The 22526-nt window shown below is 38.4% G+C and overlaps 1 protein-coding gene across 2 annotated transcripts in view; it reads left to right on the forward strand.

Annotated features, from left to right (window-relative positions):
* LOC108710822 (synaptopodin) overlaps window positions 1-22526 on the forward strand; it is an 80594-nt gene that overhangs the window by 8139 nt on the left and 49929 nt on the right. For both annotated transcript variants that reach the window (XR_005966229.1, XM_018251994.2), the window contains exon 2: window positions 20278-21202. Coding sequence is in view for 1 of the 2 variants with exons in the window: in XM_018251994.2 (XP_018107483.1) it covers window positions 20761-21202 (442 nt within the window). In the remaining variant the exon portion in view is untranslated. The remainder of the gene's footprint in view (window positions 1-20277; window positions 21203-22526) is intronic.

Consider the following 22526-nt stretch of genomic DNA (forward strand, 5'->3'; position numbering starts at 1 on the left):
AAAGACACTTAGCAGCAACACTAATAGCAAATTCAAATGATTTAATTACATTTTTATGTTTAGTAACAGCAAATTGCCTAGTACTTAATATAAGCTCATAAACAATGAAACAAATGTTCCAGAAAGAGAAATTTTGGGATGGTAGTTTTTTATACATTTGAAATCAACTTGTAATGTGAGAAGCCCTACCGGTCTTGCATAGCCTCCCGCTCTATATAGAAATCATTCTTCTGCTCTTTTATAAGCCATGCCTTCCCCTTATGACTAATGGTCTATGCTTGTAATGTACAATGCAGAGTTTAACTCTTGGCCCTTTTTATGGAACATTTCCAGTATATGATCCATGGGAGTTCAGATTGCAATAAACGACAACAACAGAAACAGAGGAGGTGCATGTCTGTAAGCCATTATATCAGTGTGAACTTCTTCTTGAAATTCTAATTTTACGCTAGATTTACACATGACACATGCATTTTTATGACGCACCTTATGACCTTTGATCGGTCAGGCAAACACAGATTTGTGCCACCTAGAAAGATGTGCACAGGAACTCAGAACAGAGGCGATGGTCAGCACTTTTTAAATGGCATGTTGACATTGTATCAATGTAGCATTCCAGATTTAAAAATATACAGCATGAGGCCTGATGTCACACATAAAGTTAAAATGCTTTATTGGATTTGTAGCATTCCTATTTAACCAGTAACGCAGTTATTCATGCTTTTTGGTTAAAGGTGATCAGCCTTTTGAGACCACATAGCTAGAATGAGGGCAACACAGGGCTGAACCTCCTCTTCGATTAGAGTTTCCAATAACTAATTAATGCACTAAACTGTACTTTATGATGTACTTTTAGATTATGACTAATCTATTTTCTCGAATTTACAACCATTTAGTATTATTAATGCTTTATTTGTAAGCAGGCCCTGATTTGTGGCAAGGCCACAAAGGCCCAGGCTTAGGGCGGCACATATTAAGGGGAGGCATACTGCCCAGTCGCATCTTAAGTTTGCATGGGGTACGCAGGAAATCTCCTGTGAGTCCTGTCCTGCGGCTAATTGAAGGTTGCACGTTAGTTGGGTTGCCACATGTCCGGTGTTGACCCGGACAGCCCAGTTTTTTGAAGGGCTGCCAAAGTCAAAACTGTCTGCCCAGTTTTCCAAATTAGGAAAACGAGAGAGAATTCCTATAATAGACACGGCTATTGGCCAATCACCGAGGACCACATCATAGCCTCTCCCCTGCCGTCACAGCTCCACCCCAGCACGTCACGGCTCCGCTCCTGTTAAGTCACGTCCCCACCATCTGCCAGGTGTCAGATCGGGCAAAAGGTGGCACCCCTACAAATTTGTGCGATCGGACGGTGGGGCGGCCTCTGGGTGCCGTAACAAGAAATCCAGCCCTGTTTGCAAGTTATTCAACCTATGTTTTCCTGCTGCAAACACCTCATCCGAGCTGATGTCCCCTGATCTTTGAAAACTACTGTAGAAGGTTTAGGTTACTATGGCCACATGACCTGGTGCAAGCTTTGCAAATTTAATTGCATTGCCTCAATAGACAATAAATATCACATTTACAGAAATATGTGAAAAGATTAAAGCATAGAGAGAGAGAGTCAGAAAAGGCACCATTTTTTTCACCTTCCCCTTTAATAAATATTTTATCCTGGTAAACAGCAAATATAGGTTTAAATATTTAGCTTCTTTGTTTTCACATTTATTATAACATATGAATAGTAAAAATGAAACATAATGAAAGTCATGTACTTATTTAAATCCCCACTTTTGATTGCTTCAATTTCCAGCTCGAGCAAAACAAGAAAAGCCAACATGAATTTCATTAATTCATGCTGGTTTGATGGTAACAGGCTTTGGTAGGCTTGGTAAAAATTACAGAAATTGCCAAGCTTTTTTGGCTCAAAAGTAAATGGAAATAATAATAATAATTAGGTCAGTGTTGGTCTGGGCCTCCTAATTCCCTCCAGAGAACCTGTAATTGAGGGCCTACTCACAACAGTTAGATGTAGACATTTATAAATGTTTCATGTAGACAACAGAAGAAATAAGAATGGGCTGATGGGAATTATCCTTGGCTGGGACATGCTAGAGCTTGGGCCCACCTGGAGATTGTCTGGTAGTCTGGCGGCCCAATCCAACCCTGGATAGGAAAACTATGGATCTGGCAGTACTTCAATGGGTGGGTTCTTGCCTCCGCTGTACTTTTGGATAACTAGGTTTCTGGAGGATTTGGAGACCCTTCAGTACAAGGTGCAGTAACAGATTTGGGACTATGCTACATCTGGAAAGTATTGATGGGATCTACAATTACATCGACTTCCTACTTTTATGTTGCTGTAGTCACGTTGCCGCTAGACAGTGGAATTAACTTATTCTTTACAGCTGTAGAATGAGATTTGGCTGAGCTGGGTCTTTGGCAAAAACTCTGTTGACCAGATATTAGTTTAATTAGCAGGTCTGAGACTGATACAACAAAAATGTTTAAAAACAAAACAAAAAACAACCAAACATGATGCTACTACGTACATCATATGAAAAGTAAATATTCAGGTGAACTACTCCTTTAATACGGAGCTTTCCATATTTCTTTATTCTGAAACATAATTTCACAAACCATCATAATACACAATGTTATGTGATGATTTTTCAGGCTTTAAAGAAACACATTATTGATTCAAGCATCCTGCACATTTTACATGGTTTGACAATAGTGGATGCACTAGCATTCAAGATGATATAATGATCATATGCCTTATGTCTCAGGCGATTGGGACCAATATACATTTGCTAGATGTGTATCCACAATAACAAACAGGCCTAGCATTACTTCCTCATCATGATTGCAATGAGGGTGTAACATCTCATGAAGAACTCCACAGTAATTATGAGCAGATGTTGCTGGACAAAGGCATTTACTCTAGGGTCCCAATCAAGTAAATTAAACCTGCTGCTCAGTGGCCATTGCAACGAGATAAGTATTGCCTACTTCCAGTTAGTATATATCAGAAACATTTAGGGGGTTATTTATCAAAGGTCGAATTTTAGAGTAATGTGAGTTTTTTTAAAACTCTAATAAATTCTATTTTTAATTGTATTCACAATTCGAATGGTATGTTATTTATGAAAAACGTTGAACGTCTAAAATTTGATGGAATAGCTTTTGTCGCAACAATTTATTTAGCAGCGTGGCAATTTATTTTGTTTTATTAACAATAAACAAAATAAATTTTTCTCCCATTGGGCCGTCAAACAAAAATTTGGCTCATCACTGCTATTAACATCTTCAAATTGTTCAAGGGACCTCTGCCATTGACTTCTACATGAACTTGGCAAGTTTTAGGTGGCTGAATATTCAAATTAGAACTGTTTCCACAGTCGAGCTGTGATTAATCTCACCTTCGAATTCTAATTTGAATGCTGGTTGGTGCTTTTATATTCGAATTTGTGAGTTTTGACCTATTAAAATGTTGAAAATTCGAATTCAAATTTACCATTAGAACCTTAGTAAATCCCTAAGATACAGCTTGTGTATCTTTGCTACCGATATTGTCTAGGAAACACCACCAAGGAACCCAAATTGTTCCCTAGTTGATGCTAGTAGACACTAAAGGGTGGATTTTCGTTAGTACACTTGTGCTTAGGTAAATTTGAATAGGACGGGTACATATAGGTCATATATATGTCTTTATTAGAGATGTTGGTGCAAATGCTTGAAGTGGCCACTTATTATTAAACATGTCCAAGGGAGCAAAATAAAGACAAAAGAGATCCTCCAATGTCCTAGACATGAGCCCACCCTAAAACGAATGTGGCATGCCCCTCAAATGGTTCAAAAAAATATTAAAACAACAATATTTAACAGTTACAATTTTTAAAAACAATCCCACTTTAAAATATGAAAAAACGCCAGTGTTTTTTTTTAATTTTTATGACTTTTCGGCATACAGGATATGACGTCAGGATGATGTTGCTTCATCTTATCAGTTCTGGCAAAAGGGGTAATGCAATGGAAAATTCGCACTGCCGAAAGGGCGAGAAACTTCACTAGCGATGTATTCTTTCACTAGCAATTTTCCTCTATGCTACTAAATTGGCGATGTCTCTGCGGATGGGATTTCGGGTGAATTGTCGCTAGAGACAGCCACTACGCCCTTTAATAAATTTGTCCCTTAGTTTGCATATATTGGCTTAGTGGGATACTAATAAAAACATGGTTATTAATAATGAATAGTTTTGCAGTTTGTCTTTTCTAATTTAATCCTTTGTTTTACTTTGGATCCTTGGCAACTGCAAGGTTGTGTAGCAGCTGCTGAATGGATATTGTTACGTGAAACCTTTGTAGCGAACCCTCTGGACAATACACACATTCCATGAAATGAAGTGGTTTCATATGCATTTGTTGCACAATGAATGCACAGAAAATAATACTAATTTTAATGAGTGTAGACTAGACGTTCAGCCATTTATTGGGTGCAAATGGATACTTTGTGTTCAGTCTAACCAACACCCAAACGCAGGTCCGGACTGAGAATTAAAATAGGCCCTGGCATTTCAGGTACACAGAGGCCCAATCAGCCCACACAGAGGCCCAAACTGTCTCCACCAGCCCACTAAATACTGACTTTTTATGGCACCTTATAGCAGCCCCTCTGGCATTTGCCAGAACCCACAGATTGCCAGTCCGGGCCTGCATACTGTAGTGATTCCCAAACTGCCCCTTAATAAGACAAAGTACTTAGCTCAGGTCAGATGGTATGGACCCTCCTTAACTGGGCCAACATTATAGAAGTAAATCCCAGAACAGTTTTAACCATGATGACGATAAGCCATGATGCATTTCCTGATCCACCCAAAGCCCCACCTATTTCAGTCAGTTCAATTCCCAGGACTGTCATGGACAATTTAAGTAAATGACTGTGCATATTCTGCTCATACAATTCCAATCATCTCATTCATCAATGACAGAGTTAGATTGCCTAATCTGCTTCCTACATTGTTTCCCATCCACCATATTATTCTCCTATCCTCTGTTGCTATTTCATTGCAATACTTTGGAAAGCATTTACTTTAAAGGAGTTGTTCACCTTTTGATTAACTTTCAGTAGAAGGTGATATTCTGAGACAATTTGCAATTGGTTTTCATTTTTGATTATTTTAGTTTTTTTAGTTATTTAGCTCATTATTCAGCAGCTCTCCGGTTTTCAATTTCAGTTTTCAAAATCTAGTTGCTAGGGTCCAAGTTACCCTATCAACCAGGCATTGATTTGAATAAAAGACAGGAATATGAATAGGAGAGACCTGAAAAGAAAGATGAGTAATAAAAATAAAATGACAATTCATTTGTAGTCTTACAGAGTATTTACTTTTAGATGGGGTCAATGACCCCCATTTGAAAAGCAACATCATACTTAAAGTTAACACAAAGGTGGACAACCCCTGCAAGGACTATTGTTTAGTGTTTCAAAATAGTTATTATTTCCTAGTTCTGTTCTGATGAAACAAGCCTTGCTTGTTTTGCTTCACTATCACAACATTTGTTTCCATTTGTTTTATTATCTTGTTGGTTTTTCTTATGTAGGCTGCTAACTTAGTGTTTTTTGCCAGTGTGAAATTTTAGATTAAGGACAGTGTCGGACTGGGAAATCAGGAACTCACAATATATCCTGAGAGCATAGGCACACTCTGGTACTTACTCAATCTCTTTATTCTCCTATTCGCTTTATTTTACACACTAAAATCTATTCCTCCATCTATTAATCCTCTTTTTCCCATACAGATCTAGGGAATGTTAATGAAATAGGCCAAGTGAATAGAAGCACTGACACCTTGGCCCACAAGAAGATTTCCTGGTGAGCCACTCCGACGCTGATTAAGGATCTATATGGATATAGTGATTATAATAAATATCAGAATCAAGGGAGGAAGCACAGATCTGGGGAGGCAGTCAGAGGGAATTAGTTGTTTGTCAGAACTGAGTCAGTAGCGGGAATAGTACATAAAGGCACCCATAAATTCTCAGACTCTTAGAGCCCTTTCAGCAGGCAAAGGAAGATGGGGATCAGGCTATAGGACTCCCTTCAGGGCAGGATATCATCAGTAGACACAGGGCAATATATCCTGAAGATAAGTCTGCAGAACAGTTCTTACTATTAGGCAAATGATCAGGTCAGTGTCAGACTGGCCCACTTGGATACCAGGAAAACCCCCGGTGGACCCAGGTGTCAGTGGGCCCTCCTGCTTCTAACCATTTGGCCTATTTCATGGTCATTCCCTATTTCTTCATGGGAAAAATGCTTAATAACAGAAGCATAGAGTAAGTAGATATATAAGACTAGGGGAATAAAGAGGTTGAGTGAGGAGTGGAGGAATACTAGTTTGGAGGAATACATGGTCTAAGGTTTTTTGGTGGGCCAGTGGCATCCCAGACCGACACTGGATCAGGTCCATGGACAGCTAAATGTTTCCTGATCAAACGTCTTGTGAAATTTGCCAGTCTCTCTGCTGCTCAGCTGTTTGATTCAATCGCAAGCTTCATGGTCTCAAAACAGCTGCATATAATGTTTGTGTGTAACTAGAAGCACTGCACCAGGATAATTTGTATGTACATGCACACTATTTGTTTCAAGACTGTGGGAACAGGCTGGCAAGATGCGGATTCAATGAAGAAAACTTTGACCTATTAATCTAACAATTATGTAATCACTGTCTAACCATTTACGGCATAATTATACCCAATAAACCTGATCTAGCTTTAGCTGGCAAAATATCAGTCCCTTGGCTCTATTCAAAGTATCCTCATTAGAAAGTAAGGCTTTGCTTAGCTAAACACTTTTGGAAGTGAGGAGGTAGCCGGTTTAAAGGGGTTGTTCACCTTCCAAACACTTTTTTCAGCTCACTTCAGATTGCTTTCCAGAAATAAAGACTTTTTCAATTACTTTCCATCAATTATTTTTTACCATTTTTTCAATGAACTCCAAATAAACCACATTTTTGGGTTCGAAGTTTTGTCCATTATCCGGAAAATTGTAATACGGAAAAAGAATTTATGTCGGCTCAAATGGTCCTATAACTGATGCTAGAAAACGGGAAAAGGAAAGGAACGAAAGTTCTCTAATTGTGCAATGAATAAACATTCAAAAAAGGTGAGAATCAATCTTATGACTCATTTGAGCTCACCCTTAAACTCTTTTGACCCAGGTGTGTAAGAAACCCCGGGTCCAGCACATAGATCCAATCCCGCAATTAACTCAATCACGGCTAATAAGGAAAAACACTCACCGAACGTGCAGGGTGGCCCGGGTGCATCACCCCGAACCCGTAGCTGGGGTGAGTGAGGAAATGTGCAGAAAAACGGCAAGCACTCCTGGAGCCACTCGTAGGTAAAAACAGCTTTTATTCAGTCGGTTAAAACACAGTACAAACCCACATTTTTGGAGGTACGTCTGTCCACTTGCAAAAAATCAAATTTTACAAAAGATATGTGGATGATTTACTTTTCATTTGGCAGGGGACGGAGTCAGACTTTGATATTTTTGTTGCGGATTTAAACACGAATAACTGTAACTTAAAGTTCACTAGTGAGTTCGGAGGAACAAAAATCAGTTATTTGGATTTGGAATTATCACATGAAGGAAATAAAGTAATGAGCACCGTCTTTAGGAAGGCATCAGCAGGCAATACTATCTTGAGAGTAGATTCCTGTCATCCTCCTCATGTCTTTAAGGCTATACCTTTTGGTCAGTTTCAACGACTTCGTCGGAACTGCAGTACAGATGATGAATATATAAAAAAGGCTTTTGAGCTTAGGGACAGGTTACTAGCTCGACATTACTCACTAGATTTATTAAAATCAGCTTTTAAAAAAGCCTTAGAACTTGATAGAAATGTTCTACTAAGCAATAAAACCCGTCATGAGCAAAATAATGTTAAAGAAGTGCCGATGTTTATTACCACCTATAGCAAACAATATCCCATAGTAAAGAAAATAATAAAGAGACATTTACCAATTTTATATGGTGATATGGACTTACAAGCGATCCTGGGTAATGGTTGCAAGTTTGTTACCCGTCGTGCTCCTACTCTAGGGAATTTGTTGGCCCCAAGTGTTGTACAAAGAAAAGGGAAAAACAGAACTTGGTTGGATGTTAAGGGGACATACAAGTGTGGTTCGAATAGATGCGTTACTTGTGAAAGGATTATGATTTCTACGGATTTTGTAAGTAACAGTTTGGGGAGGACCTTTAAAATTAAGAATTATATTAACTGTAATAGCAAAGGGGTAGTGTATCTTTTGAACTGCAAAAAATGTAAGATTCAATATGTTGGTTGTACATCAAGGAAATTAAAAGATAGAATGAGAGAGCACATTCATCAAATTGCATCAAAAAGTAAATCAACGGCAGTGTCTAGACATTTTTTAGAGTGTAATGGTGGTGATGTTACAAAACTTACCATACAGGGCATAGAGAAAGTCGAGCCTGCATATAGAGGAGGGAGCTTGATGGACAAGCTCCTCCACAGGGAGGCTTTTTGGATATTTTCTTTAGGAACGCGACAACCAGTGGGTTTGAATTGTAGGTTTGATATCTCCTGCTGTGTCTGACCCACAAAAATGGGATATTAGTGGGTTACACATATGTAGTGCCTGCCTGTATTTAATTACATTTTGTTCATTTGCCTATAATATGTATTCTTTTCATTTTTTTAATTTTCATTTTTCTTTTTTTCATTTTTCATTTTTTTCATTCCTTTCATTTTTCATTTGTACATTATATTATATTTTATTATTTGGTGCATATAGTGTATTTTCAATCTTTTGTGAAAGTTATAGTTTAACTGTTAACAGTTTCTTTCCTTTTGAAAAGTGAATGTAGCTAATTTTAGCAAGTACAAAAAAGGTTAAAATAAAAATCGTAACTTGTTGCCCCATGATTTTCAAATGGCAACATTAGTTTAAGAGATTAATATATCTTGGAAACATAGATTGATACACATCGCAGGAGTAGGTCATCTGGTTACATAGTTAGATATGTTGCAAGAAAATTGTTTTCGGTCTTTTTCTTCAGTCAGTTTGAAAACATTCTGTGTAATTTTGTATTTTATATAACACATTTTAGTAGATGTACACGAAATGGTTAAAGAAACCTATGGAGATTTAAATATAGTGTCATCCTATATGTCATTTCCGGTTTATTAACTTAAATAAGCCGATATGTTACCTTGTTCATTATGCCTATGACTACGTATCGTTAAGATACGAAACGCGTCAGGATTCCATGTTTTAACCGACTGAATAAAAGCTGTTTTTACCTACGAGTGGCTCCAGGAGTGCTTGCCGTTTTTCTGCACATTATCCGGAAAACCCAAGGTCCTGAGCATTCTGGATAACATAACAGGTCCCATATCTATATATATATATATATATATATATATATATATATATATATATATATATATATATATATATATATATATTATATATATTATATATATATATATATATTATATATATATATATATATATATATATATATATATATATATACAGTACTACACAATATGTTGGCGCTATACAAATACATGTTAATAATAATAATAATAATATATATATTATAGTTGACTGCTATTTTACTTGACTTGCTGTGAGATCCCTAAAATTCTCGTCAGACTGTAATAGCAGCTGTCCTTTGTGTTTATGGTCACTGAAGGGGCTTCTCTATTCAAATCTATTATTTGGTTGAAGCAAGAAATATGGCAGCTTACACTAATAGTATAACTGTAATGTATACAGGAAGAATGTTTTAGTTAGCTGTGTTGTTAATTGTCTAGTTATGGGACCTAATTGAAGCAGGGACATAACTACAGAGGAAGCAGACCCTGTGGCTGCATAGGGGCACCATAAGGCCCTACTTAATGAGAAATGTCAATATATATTGGTAAAACATTACATGTGGTGGGGGCCCTAAAATAAATTTGCCATGGGACCCAGTAACATCTAGTTACACTACTAAATTGAAGAATATCAAATAACTGCCTCCTTTGACTTTTAACCCTCGCAAAACAGCAGACTGCCTACTGTTCAGAAAATGATCAGGATATAAAGGGCAAAGCTGCAAAGCTGGAAATGGCTTTACTACTAAAATGGAGTGTTACAAGCAGATACTAACTAATAAAAGATCACGCTCCCATGCTGCCAGCAGGGCTGTGTTTGCTTTATTATTACACATTCAAGAATTCAGGACAGGGAATTCCATAAGGAACAGCAGGCAGTCTAGAGAGCTCTTTGTCCAACCATATACATTTGGCTAATTGTTGCTTATACTGTACATCTGCTGCAAATGCAAAAGTGAGAATAATAACCAACGTATTCCATCTGGCTTCCCTGATATCTAGATGCTTCCTTTGGGAAACTGATATGTGTATTTTATCAATAATTTATAATAACTTGCTCATTTTCAAGGGAGCTAAAGCTCAGTGGGTTCGATTTCACTTTAGAGGTATTAGCTAGGGTTAGGGACTCTTAAAGAAGAACTACCCCCAATAAGAAAAGCCCCATCACCTACTCACATAGCATAGAAGACCAAAGACTCGGAAGATGGTGCCCACTACGCTGCATAGATAAGTGAGCATGCTGTCCAAGGGCACTTTCTGGAATAATGCTCTATGAGGGTAGGAAGCAGGGAGGGGGACTATCTAGGGTAGGGATTTAGTTCTCCTTTAAGCTGGCTATACATGTGGTGGGTAGTAGCAGGCTGATCCTTGATCATTTGGCCTTCGGGCCAATGATCGGGTCATAACTGCCGCTAATACAGGCTGTCAGGACCACATCAAAGTGCAGATTCAGTCCTCAATCCTAAGGAAAACTCAAATCTGTCTGATAGATATCTGCCCTGGCAGGCCCATTGGCTGGTAACATACATGGGCCAATAGACTTGTCAACCAATATGGCTTCTGTATAAAAAAATCGGCAACTGCCATGCTGTCTAAGCTTAAATTACATTAACCTAGTTATTCAAGCACAGAGTATTTATTCAAATCTGTGTCTCTGTATTAAATGAAATATTATATAATTTTATGAAATTTTATATAATAAATACATGCATTCCCATTTGTCTTAGACAGTTTTCTAAATGTTTCATGGAATGCTTTGCAGAATGCCACAGCCACATTTTCTTTGAATACTTGCAATTTTTTTTCTACCTGGCCACAAACCACCAAAATTCATTGAAATTCTAAACCTGCGGAATCTCTCTGCCGCATCTCTAGTTACTATGAGGACTGTAGCGCACAAAAATACTGAAGGTTTCTGCAGAATATATAAAAATTACAGTTGTTACTGTGTTGGTAATTAACATTAGCCTTGCCTGTGTGCTTAACCTGAAACACAAATGCTAAACTGCAAAGTCTGGGAATCCTTTCTAACTGAAATGACTGAAGCTTTCTGTTAAATGGTTAACTCACACAGATTTTACAATTTTTCAATAAACACAACAGCAAATTTCCAATGTTGATCTTTTTTTTTTAAATCTAGCCTTCCAGGATTAATATAAAACAGGCTTGTAGGCCCCTGGGGGGCCCAAGAACCACTATCTATGCCTCTGTTCTTGGTGTATGTAACATGAATGGATGTTTTAAAATGTGCAGGACCTCACTGCCTTGAATCTTACTTTTATAGCCCGACAAGGATGGAAATTTTTACCATCTCTCACCCTGTGCAACCATCAAACTAAGATACTAATACAGAAAATGCCCATCCATTGGGTTCCAATAAATATTATTCCGGTGCTTGAAGCAAGCCCAATCACAGTAAGATTCATTCAGTCAACTGCAAAAAACTGTTCATTTTTTGTCCAAAATTTACTTTATTCACCTCTTGCAGTGCCAAGTTTGTCAGACACAAACCTCCCTAATGGAGCACAAAGAGTTGCACCTAATGCACCTAACAATGTTATACTGTAACCTGCACCTTTATTTTAAGGCACATACATGTGGGTATCCATATTCAGGCCCAAAGTAGGAATGGCATCAATTGCAAGGTGCGTCCGGAGCCTGGTACTCAAAGTTTGCTAAATGACAGTACATTATTACCTTGCACTAATCAGTACTCGGTACTTGGTTCAATGCACCAAAATTCTACTTTCATGAATGGCACTATTTTGCACCTCTTCATCACTTGCCCCCACCCATATGAGCCCTGTGTATTAGAAAAAAAAATTCCGGAAGAAAAATCCCATTTATTACTGCAGCACAGTGTACAAAGTGCAGTTTCGGTATGCAATTTGGCAGAAATTCTCCAGAGGAAGATGGGTGGGCATATGGGTGCTCAGCTCAACTGCAGGAAAGAGCAAGGAGCGTGTTTGGGTGCAAGTATTTTTTCTGAATCATGTAGACAGATGTTTAACTTAGGCGCTTGCGAGGGGACATGATTACACTTTACAAGTACATTAGAGGACATTATAGACAAATAGCAGGGGATCTTTTTACCCATAAAGTGGATCACCGTACCAGAGGTCACCCCTTCAGACTAGAAGAAAAGAACTTTCATTTGAAGCAACGTAAGGGGGTTCTTCACAGTCAGGACAGTGAGGTTGTGGAATGCACTGCCGGGTGATGTTGTGATGGCTGATTCAGTTAATGCCTTTAAGAATGGCTTGGATGATTTTTTGGACAGACATAATATCAAAGGCTACTGTGATACTAAACTCTATAGTTAGTATAGATATGGGTATATAGAATTTATGTAGAGAGGGGTGTGTGTATGGATGCTGGGTTTTCATTTGGAGGGGTTGAACTTGATGGACTTTGTCTTTTTTCAACCTGATTTGACTATGTAACTATGTAACTATCCATTTTAGTGTACCACACTGGCGCAGGGTTGGACTGGGGCAGTGGGACACTGTGAAAAAACTCTGTTGAGACCAATTCCCTGCCCGAACCTGTCACAGCTGCCCTGCACCTCCCTCTTTTGGCCAATGTTGCTGGAGAAGGTTGTGGCAGGGGCGGGGGCCCATAGGGTAGGGGCAGGGGGGTCAGAGGGGGGCCCCTGAGACAGCAGCCCTGGTGGGCCCTGGGCCCCCCAGTTCGATCCTGCGCTTGCAGTAGCATGACGCTAAAACTTTTTAGAATGATTATTTACTATGTCCAGCTGAAGCAATTTTGTCACCACTGGGGGAAGTTAGGAATTATTATTAAACCACTGAGACATTAAGCAAGCGCACCAAGAAAATGATTCATGCATTTCTGGATACTGTGGGTGTAGGATGACTTTGTTTCTTCTAAAAAGAGTTTGGTAAATTCCCATGGTATCAGAGGGTTAAAAAAAGCCCCAATAGGCTTGACATATCTCATTTCCATTTTGGCAGAGGAAACTGATGAAATATTTGTGGAGGTGGAAACCTTTTTCAGACTCCTGAAAGAATTATTTCAGTGTAAAGTTAACTGCATAATAAATTAATTTGGCCACACAGTCCTACTTATTCATAAAGCTGTTTGTTCTAGGTATATGGACACAAGCAGGACCATTTGCGTTTTATCTTTACTTCCGTTATCTATTATATAATACACAAAAGCCAGTGGCCGTAACTACAGAGGAAGCAGACCCTGTGGCTGCAGGGGGGGGGCAGGAGAGAAGAGCTGCCAATGAGGCACTAATTAATGAGTTTAATATATTTTGGTAGAATTTAGGAAGACAACTTACTAATTTTTTGTGGCCCTAAATTGAATTTGCTATAGGGCACTGACAAAACCCATGAATATTGTGTAACATTATTCTTATAATGGTGCTTAGTGATGTCATTTGTAAAATCTGGGCCCCCATTCAGTAGTTTGCAGACCCACAGAACCACTGCTTTAGGCTAATTTCTCACAAGAGAAGCTGATACGCTTCCCTCCACTCCGCTGTTTCTTAACTGACAAGATGGGTGTTGGCCTGTGTTGCAGACACGGAGCAGATATCTGCACAAAGCCTTATGGTGGCTGTAGATGTTACAATTACGATCCTTCCAGGAAAGATCATTCGTTTCAATACACAGCTGAATGTTCAGAAATACTTGTAGAAACAATAGAATTTTACCCGTATCTGATAATTCAGAACTAACAATGGTCGATGTTCGGATGCCTTCAAATATGCCCAGATCAAAATTTTCCAGCCGGCCCAATTGACGAGCCGACCGATATCTTCTGCTGATATCTGTCTGCTCTCCTCCCACCATACACGCACCAAACATCATATGAAAAATAGTTTTGTGCAATTTTATCAGTGCGTCTATGGCCACCTTAAGACCATTTATCACATCTGGTCCCTTCCCACCTGGGAGGTCATTAGATGACCTGGAAATGACACTTCCTGCTTCCTTTGTAGTATATTTATTTCCCCTAGGGCAAAAAGAACAAATCAGATTCATTTTGGTTTCACTGTCTGAACACACAATACAATATACAACTAATTGCGCTGATATCTCCTTCAAACTTCATTACAAACATTTTTTTTAGTAAAGAGGTTAAACTGTACTTGCTGCACTGCAGTTAGGGTTGCCACCTTTTCTGGAAAAAAATATCGGCCTTCCTATATTCTTGCCATCTCTTCCTATTAATAATATTGGCATCAAGCATCATTTTTACCGGGCAGGCTGGTCAAATGCCGGCCAGGTGGCAACCCTAACTGCAGTGCTTGGGTTCTGACAGGGCACTATCTGCCTAAGTCTAGGCTGCCATCTAGGTGCTCAGTGTACTGCTTTGGCATCATTGCTATTGATAGGAAATAAAGATAAAAAACAGCCCAGTGTTTATTCCAGAGAAGGCGTCATCCCCAGGTGCTCTGGTTTCCTTCCACACTCCATATATATTAGTTATTAGCATTGTTTGACAGATTCATGCTTATACCATAAACATTCCTTTTTCTCTACCTCTGATCCTTGTTTTGGATATATGTCTAGACACCGTTATCTACCTGGGAAGAGCTGTGTCAGCTTCTTAATGCATTCTTTTACTTATGCCCTATATACCATGAAAAATGCTTTCCTTTGATAGAAAGAATTGCTCTTCATGATCCTCGTATTTTGGTAATACATGTTTTACAGTCTTAGAATTTACAGAAATTCTATGAAATTAGGTAATATTTTGCATTATGCGTGGTATTTTTTTGTTAGCTGGTGAATTACCGGCACAGGCTGGTGTAATACTATTCTGGGAGATTTTTTTTCTATTTCAAGCATCGAGTGTTTTGTACTGCCAAACAAAATCAGAATTGTTCCATTACAGCCTATGGAAAAGATGCTTTACGAGTAGGTGGGTATTAGTACTGCAAGCGACATTACTATCAATATGATGTTGCTACTGATATTCATTTTAAATGAAGTATCTGCTAAAAGTGTGTTTTCTGCAAGTGCAGAACAAACCTGTAAGAAGTGATACTTCACCTTTAACCATTTGTGTGCAGCTCATGGCTACGACCTGTGCTGTGTTCACAAGTGAATGTAGATTTGGTCCTTTTATACCCCAATCCCTGGCAATAGAAGGGTTAACACCAGAGACCAAGAGCCAGGTTTGCACCTGTTAATACCGAACCCTGCTGGCACAGTACAAATGGCTGGGACGCCCTTTCTTGGCCCATATCTTGAGTATAGTCAGATTTGCCTAGTCAGGAATTTGAGGCAACACCCGAGCACAGTAATATTTCACTGAATATTAACCTCAGCTCTAAATCCCACAACCGTTTCAGTTGGAGTTGTCTGCGCATTTATATCCAATGTGTGTCTTCCTGCCAAATCCTCCAGTTAAATGCAAGCTGGTGCGTGCCCCTGAATCCTGTAAATAGGTGAACTCTTACTCAGCTGTTTATTGTGCCTAAGGCTAAATCACCACTGTTGGCAAACAGGTGAGGAATAGTAGCAAATACATAGTCACAAATAGCATTTTATTTTAATCAGAGCCTCATCAGCCCTCAATCCCATAACATATATATATCATATACAGCAGATTGATTGTTCACTTTTTTACATCATCTGACCCCAACCTTTCTTATTCTATTCTCCCAGTCCTACAATTCAGAAGCCATTTTCCAATGTATTGCAATAATGAGGTCCAACAACATCAAACAAGAAGCAAAATCTGCAATTCTACATTTATGGCTCTGAATTTAAGGTTGTAAGTGGTTGCCAGTGCTTCTGAAAATATGGTTGATTATGTTGTTTGTATTTTAAGTGTACCACCACAATATTGATTATTTTACAAGCTTTCTTAAATGACCACCCATGAAGCAACCAACCTTACCATTCCTAACCAAGCAAGCTGTAGGATTCTGGGAGTATGGTGCATTCTTGGGTGTCTGACTATTGTACAACCATTGCCTACTATAAACTTCAACCCAGAGATAATGTCCCATTCCCTATCTCTTTTTACTATACACACTCTCCTACAGTAACATCTTGGTCTAATATATATATATATATATATATATATATATATATATATATATATATATATATATATATATATATATATATATACTATGAACAGGGCCCAAAGCACTCTCAAGAGAGATATAGTAAGTATTAGCGTGTTATAGTAATAGGTTTGCCATGGTAAAAAATAACTGTATCACATATTAATAACATTGGAATAAAGCATCATTTTTATTGGCTAGGCTGTTAAAATACCGCCCACTCCGCAACCCTATATTGGAACTGCTGGTGATGCAGATAATTATGTAACCCCTGTTGTGAAACATGAGTATATTAAAACTTAAGTAGTTCCATGACAAAATATAAAGGCTGAGCGATTTCATACAACTCCAAGTCATATAACACAAATTACATCATTAAGCACTCATTATAACTGATGACATCACTAAGCACTGTTTACACAGGAAATAATTCCCTGCACATTATTGTAAGAGAAAAGCTGCTGCTGTTGTTGAAACGTCCGTCTCCATAAATAAAATTAACTAAGGGGCCGATTCATCAAGCTCGAGTGAAGGATTCGAAGTAAAAAAACTTTGAATTTCGAAGTGTTTTTTGGGCTACTTCGACCATCGAATGGGCTACTTCGACCTTCGACTTCGAATCGAAGGATTCGAACTAAAAATCGTTTGACTATTCGACCATTCGATAGTCGAAGTACTGCCTCTTTAAAAAAAACTTCGACCCCCTACTTCGGCAGCTAAAAGCTACCGAAGTCAATGTTAGCCTATGGGGAAGGTCCCCATAGGCTTGCCTAAGTTTTTTTGATCGAAGGATATTCCTTCGATCGTTGTATTAAAATCCTTCGAATCGTTCGATTCGAAGGAATAATCGATCGCAGCATTTGCGCTAAATCCATCGACTTCGATATTCGAAGTCGAAGGATTTTAGTTCCTAGTCGAATATCGAGGGTTAATTAACCCTCGATATTCGACCCTTCATACATCTGCCCCTTAGTGTTTCTACCTAAGACCTGTGAGTGCAGACCTTTATTGCTTGTTGAAAAGTAAAAAATAAGGATACTATAAGTCAGTGTGGAGTTCCATGACCATATCAATGCACAAGGCCAAAGATCGATTGCTTTTATACAGGTCATGGAACTCTGAGCTTATGCCTAATATCCTTAAATTTTACAGCAGTGGGTATTTTATTTTTATAATAATAGTCATGTGACACAAATTACCAAGGACTGATTATAACCGATGACATCACTAAGCGTCTGTTTATAATATAATTTTACTTTACAAAAGTACACCCTCTTGTAAATGATAAGGATATTATAAGTTACCGAGGAGTTTCATGACCATATAAAAACACAAGGCGAAGGCTGAGTGTTTTTATACAGGTCATGGAACTCCGAGGTTATTTCTAATATCCTCATATTTTGCAACAGGGGTTACTTTATTAATTATAATACACACGTTTTAGTGAGTCATATGGCACAAATGACATCACTACTCACCATTTATAACTGATGACATCAGTACTCACCGTTTATAAGGATATAATTTACAAGATATTCATGGCTTTTGTGTATTATAAAAATATATTTTGCAGGATTTTCATGGCTCTCGTATAATATAATGGAGACAATTCTCTCACACATCTCTTTATGGAAAGTGGGAATCCTCTGATCTCAGCCTGAGAGATTTGGTTTTTGGACAGGAATAAAACAGATATGTCAGTGGTAAATAAGCATCTCCATATAATCAGAAATAATTGACTGTTATTTTTCAAAACACAAACCAAGAAATCACTGTTTTGCAAGGCTGCATTCGTTTACATCATTCAAATCGTCTAGACCCGATTATAATTTCTCAATAGCATCTTGCTATGAGGAATGCTCCTGATTGAAGCTGATTGGCAAGTGAAGTATGTTTATCCTCCATTATTTCAGTCCATCACTTTCAGTAGGACCTGAACCGTTCAAGACCTGAGCCGTTCAAGGCTGCGGCACTTTCAAATTGACTTGAGAGAGTAAAAAAAAAGGTAAAAAAAAAAAAGTCTGGCATAGTAATTGGCTCTTTTTTCCATTCATTTAAATGAAGCAGAACTCATCTCCAGAGCTGAGAGATGACTTCACTGCACATTGAGCAGGAGTCATGGCGCCTCTCTTTATGTTGAAAGAATCTTTTTATCCTGTGTAGACTTTCAGACCTGCCAGCGTAAATGCTAAAAACCCACTCTGCCTGAATGTGTTCAAATAAACACAAGCCAGACGGCAGTCTTTTGTAAATAGGTTTCAAGCCTGTCAAATCTATTTTTTTTTCTGACTGTGCACTGTAAAAGTTAGATTAAAATCTGGATCAGTGTGCAACACAGGGTCTAACGTGTGTGTGAGGTTTGTGCATAAAATCCTTTTTCGAAATGTGCTTGAGCAAAACAAGATGACATGCATATTTTCTGTGAAATATTCTGGTCATACAGTAGGACAAATCTAATATATCCAGTGGAGAAATTTGAATGACTCTCTAAAGGTGGCCATAGACGTAACAATTACAATCTTTCCTGGATTCTTTTCCAAGAAAGATTGTTTGTTTCAATATACACGTGTAGAGCTGAATCGTCAGATATACAGGTAGAAACAACAGAATTCTACCTGTATCACAATAGAATTCTTCCTGACGATTCATCACTCACAGTTGGCAATGTTTGGGTGATCAACATGTTTTCGCCTGGGCCGATCAATATCCAAGTCCTCTGCCGATATCGGTCAGTTCTTCTCCAAACATACACACACCGAATATCGTAATAAAAAAATGTGTTTTGTATGATAATATCAGTGTGGCCACACAAACCAGGGTCACTTGTAAATGCCTCAACGTGGGTGCAGGACCAGGGGATAGAGATCCGGGAACCCATTAAGATCAGTTATTACTGATCTTAATGGTTCCTAGCCAGTACCACTTCTCCGAGGGTCTCTGCATGGCAAGGGTGTGACTATAAAGCAGGGGCCTGTAACCAGTGGCTTGTGGGCAACCCATTGGATGTTACTCCCAGTGGCCTCAAAGCAGGTGCTTTTTTTGAATTCCAGGCTTGGAGGCAAGTTTTGGTTCCATAAAAACCAGTACTGCCAAACAGAGCCTCTTGTAGGCTGCCAGTCAACATATAAGCTACACAATAGCCACTCACAGTCCTTTTTGGCACCCCTGGAACAATTTTCATGCTTATGTTGCTCCCAGACTCTTTTTACATTTGAATGTGGCTCATGGGGGAAAAAGGTTGGGGACCTTTGCGATAGAGGAAGTAGACCCTACAACTGCTGGGGGGGCTGTCAGGGCTGGAACTAGGGGTAGGCTTAATAGGCAGCTGTCTATGGCGTAACTATGGGGGGGGCAAAATTCCCCCCAAAAAATGATTGCACAATACAAGCCATTCCTGATTTACTTACCAAAAGCCTGTGGGTATGTTCCAAAAGAGAGTTGGTGAGGTTCTGAGAGAGTTCAACAACAGGAGTTACTGAAATTATCTATCTATCTATCTATCTATCTATCTATCTATCTATCTATCTATCTATCTATCTATCTATCTATCTATCTATCTACAGTATCTATCTATCTATCTCAGTGATCTCTAACCAGCAGCTCATGAGCAACATGTTGCTCTTCAACCCATTGTATGTTGCTCTCAGTCTCCTCAAAGCAGGGGCTTATTTTTGAATTCCAGACATGGAGGCGAGTTTTCATTGCATAAAAATGACTCTGGAGCAGTGCAAACATTTTCCCATGCTACGTAATCACCTATGTGTCCTCACACCCGCTCAATATAATGTTTTGTTTTTTTTGGTTGTCCCTTTGTTTTAGGAAACAGGACAGGAGGAACTGAACTCGGGAAAAGACTGAAAGGAAGAAGATGAAATAATCCCAGAGTGCATGCAGACACTGAACTATTAAAAAACTCAGCAAGTGTTTTGCTGGACCCCAAACCTGTCCATACAGCAGCTTGTTCTGGGGCCAATATTTCCTTTGGAGAAGTGCCTATTTGATTTCACATATCCTTATCCTCTCCACCCTCACCTTACAAAAAAGCCTAAGGAAACAGCTTTATGCTATTGCTGCTAGTAATATAATAGAACGGCAATGCTTCCCCTTTCAGTGGAAAAAATTATGTTATAATCGCGGTGACGGCTTGTTTTTTGTCAGATAAAGCAAGCCTAAATAATACACATTGCTCAGCGTAAAGGCGCCACATTTTACGTAGAAAAGGGAGTCTGCTGAGTATGTAAGGTGGTTTGATGAAAAGCTGCTGTGAACAATTGGAGCATTAGAATATTTAGTAAAGAAGGCATGATGCTGAAAGCAGATTTGTCATCTTTAAACACATTGGGCAGTCCTTTGGTGGTACATACCCATTCCTTAATGGAATCTGAGCAGAATGAAGTGATTGAACATAAACCTTGGGGAAGAACCAATGAAAATCCAGTTCTTAACAATGAGGATGATGTTTTTAAAAGTCCTCAGGAAAGTGACTGTAGCCAAATAACCCCTTGGGAATTCAATGACCAGGAACCAGTGGAAATTAGAAATGAGGTGCCTCGCTTGATCACTGATAGAGACACTTCAGATTCACCTGTGCCTAAATCCTCCAGTGCAGTTGCAGCTGAATCGGTCAAAACATTGTATGAGTTTGTCCCCATTGCTAACAAGCCTGAAGAAGTGTACAAGTCAACCTGGAAGGCCGCGCCATCCCCCAAGCTAAAATTCACCTTTCAACAGCCGAAAAAGTCATGTAAGTTAACTTTATATCACATATCTACTTCTTAACCTACCCATTACAAGGGGAGGGGGCTAATTATATTTTACTTATACCTGGAATTGTATTTTATATATATATATACAGGTATGGTATTAGATCGTTATGGGAAAATTTGCTTAGAAACATTTTGCTGGCAAAAGTACGCCAGCCTTCATTTGCCGAGACAAAACTTTGCTTTTTGATAAATATGTACATTCGCTGTGAAATAATGTCTGGCGAAGTGTGGCGGAGTCTTCCGATGCAAAAATTCACCCTTTCGTAAATTTTCCCCATAGACTCCATTTTATCCAAATAATCCAATTTTTTTTAAAAATGATTTCCTTTTTCTTCTCTGTAGTAATAAAACAGTACCTTGTACACTTGTACCTTGTGTACTTACGGTATGATGATCCAAATTATGGAAATATCCATTATCCAGAAAGCCCAAGGTCCCACGCATCTGGATAACAGGTCCTGTATTCATATAATACACTACCCCTTTAAAATAGATTAGTTATCCCATGCTTTGTTCTGAAGCAGGAACCTACTGTTGCTCTGATGATAATGATGATGATGATGACGATGAATTTAATCTTCTAGGTGGGTGTTATCATTTAAAATAAACTAACCATTGGATAACCACAGGTCATAATGAATATATATGTCAACTTACAAATAATGCAATAATGATTAGTTCTTGGCATTTTAATTGCCTTTATACCTTTAAACACTGAAGATAAAAGTACGGTATGTGACATGGAAATATTCACGACTGGGTCATTATCACACTGATGGCATGGAGTTAGTTGACATCTCTGCTATCTTAAACAGATTTTAATTGGCCCGTTGGGAATTCAGAGCTGTGTTTTCGTGGCTGACATCAAGCAAGCAAAATGATATAGAGTAACTTCATTTGCTGCTTTCTGCATGATACAGTATGTTAGAGCAAAGCAGCAGAGTCTATAAATCCTTGTTATGTGATGCTGAAATAACCCTGAGTAGTTTATGAATCAAACTTTACCATATTTCTTATTTGTTTCGGTGCAGTTTAATGATGAAAAACGCATATTTCAGTGTTTATTCAGCTTAACAGGCACATGGTCATCTGTCTGCAATAAAAAATAATGATTTGTTATGGTTACATATTTGGAGAGCCCAATTGTTTCTGCATCTGGAGCCCAGATATTTTGGTGGTTCATTTAGAATGTATCTTATTTATTTTATGCTTTTAATAGTAGAAATAGCTATGTCTAAAAGGCAACATTAAAGTGTGTGTTTGTGATACAGTCTTTTTTTAACCAAAATAAAATCAGGGGTT

The sequence above is a fragment of the Xenopus laevis genome, chromosome 3L, assembly GCF_017654675.1.
Source record: "Xenopus laevis strain J_2021 chromosome 3L, Xenopus_laevis_v10.1, whole genome shotgun sequence".
Lineage (NCBI taxonomy): Eukaryota > Metazoa > Chordata > Amphibia > Anura > Pipidae > Xenopus > Xenopus laevis.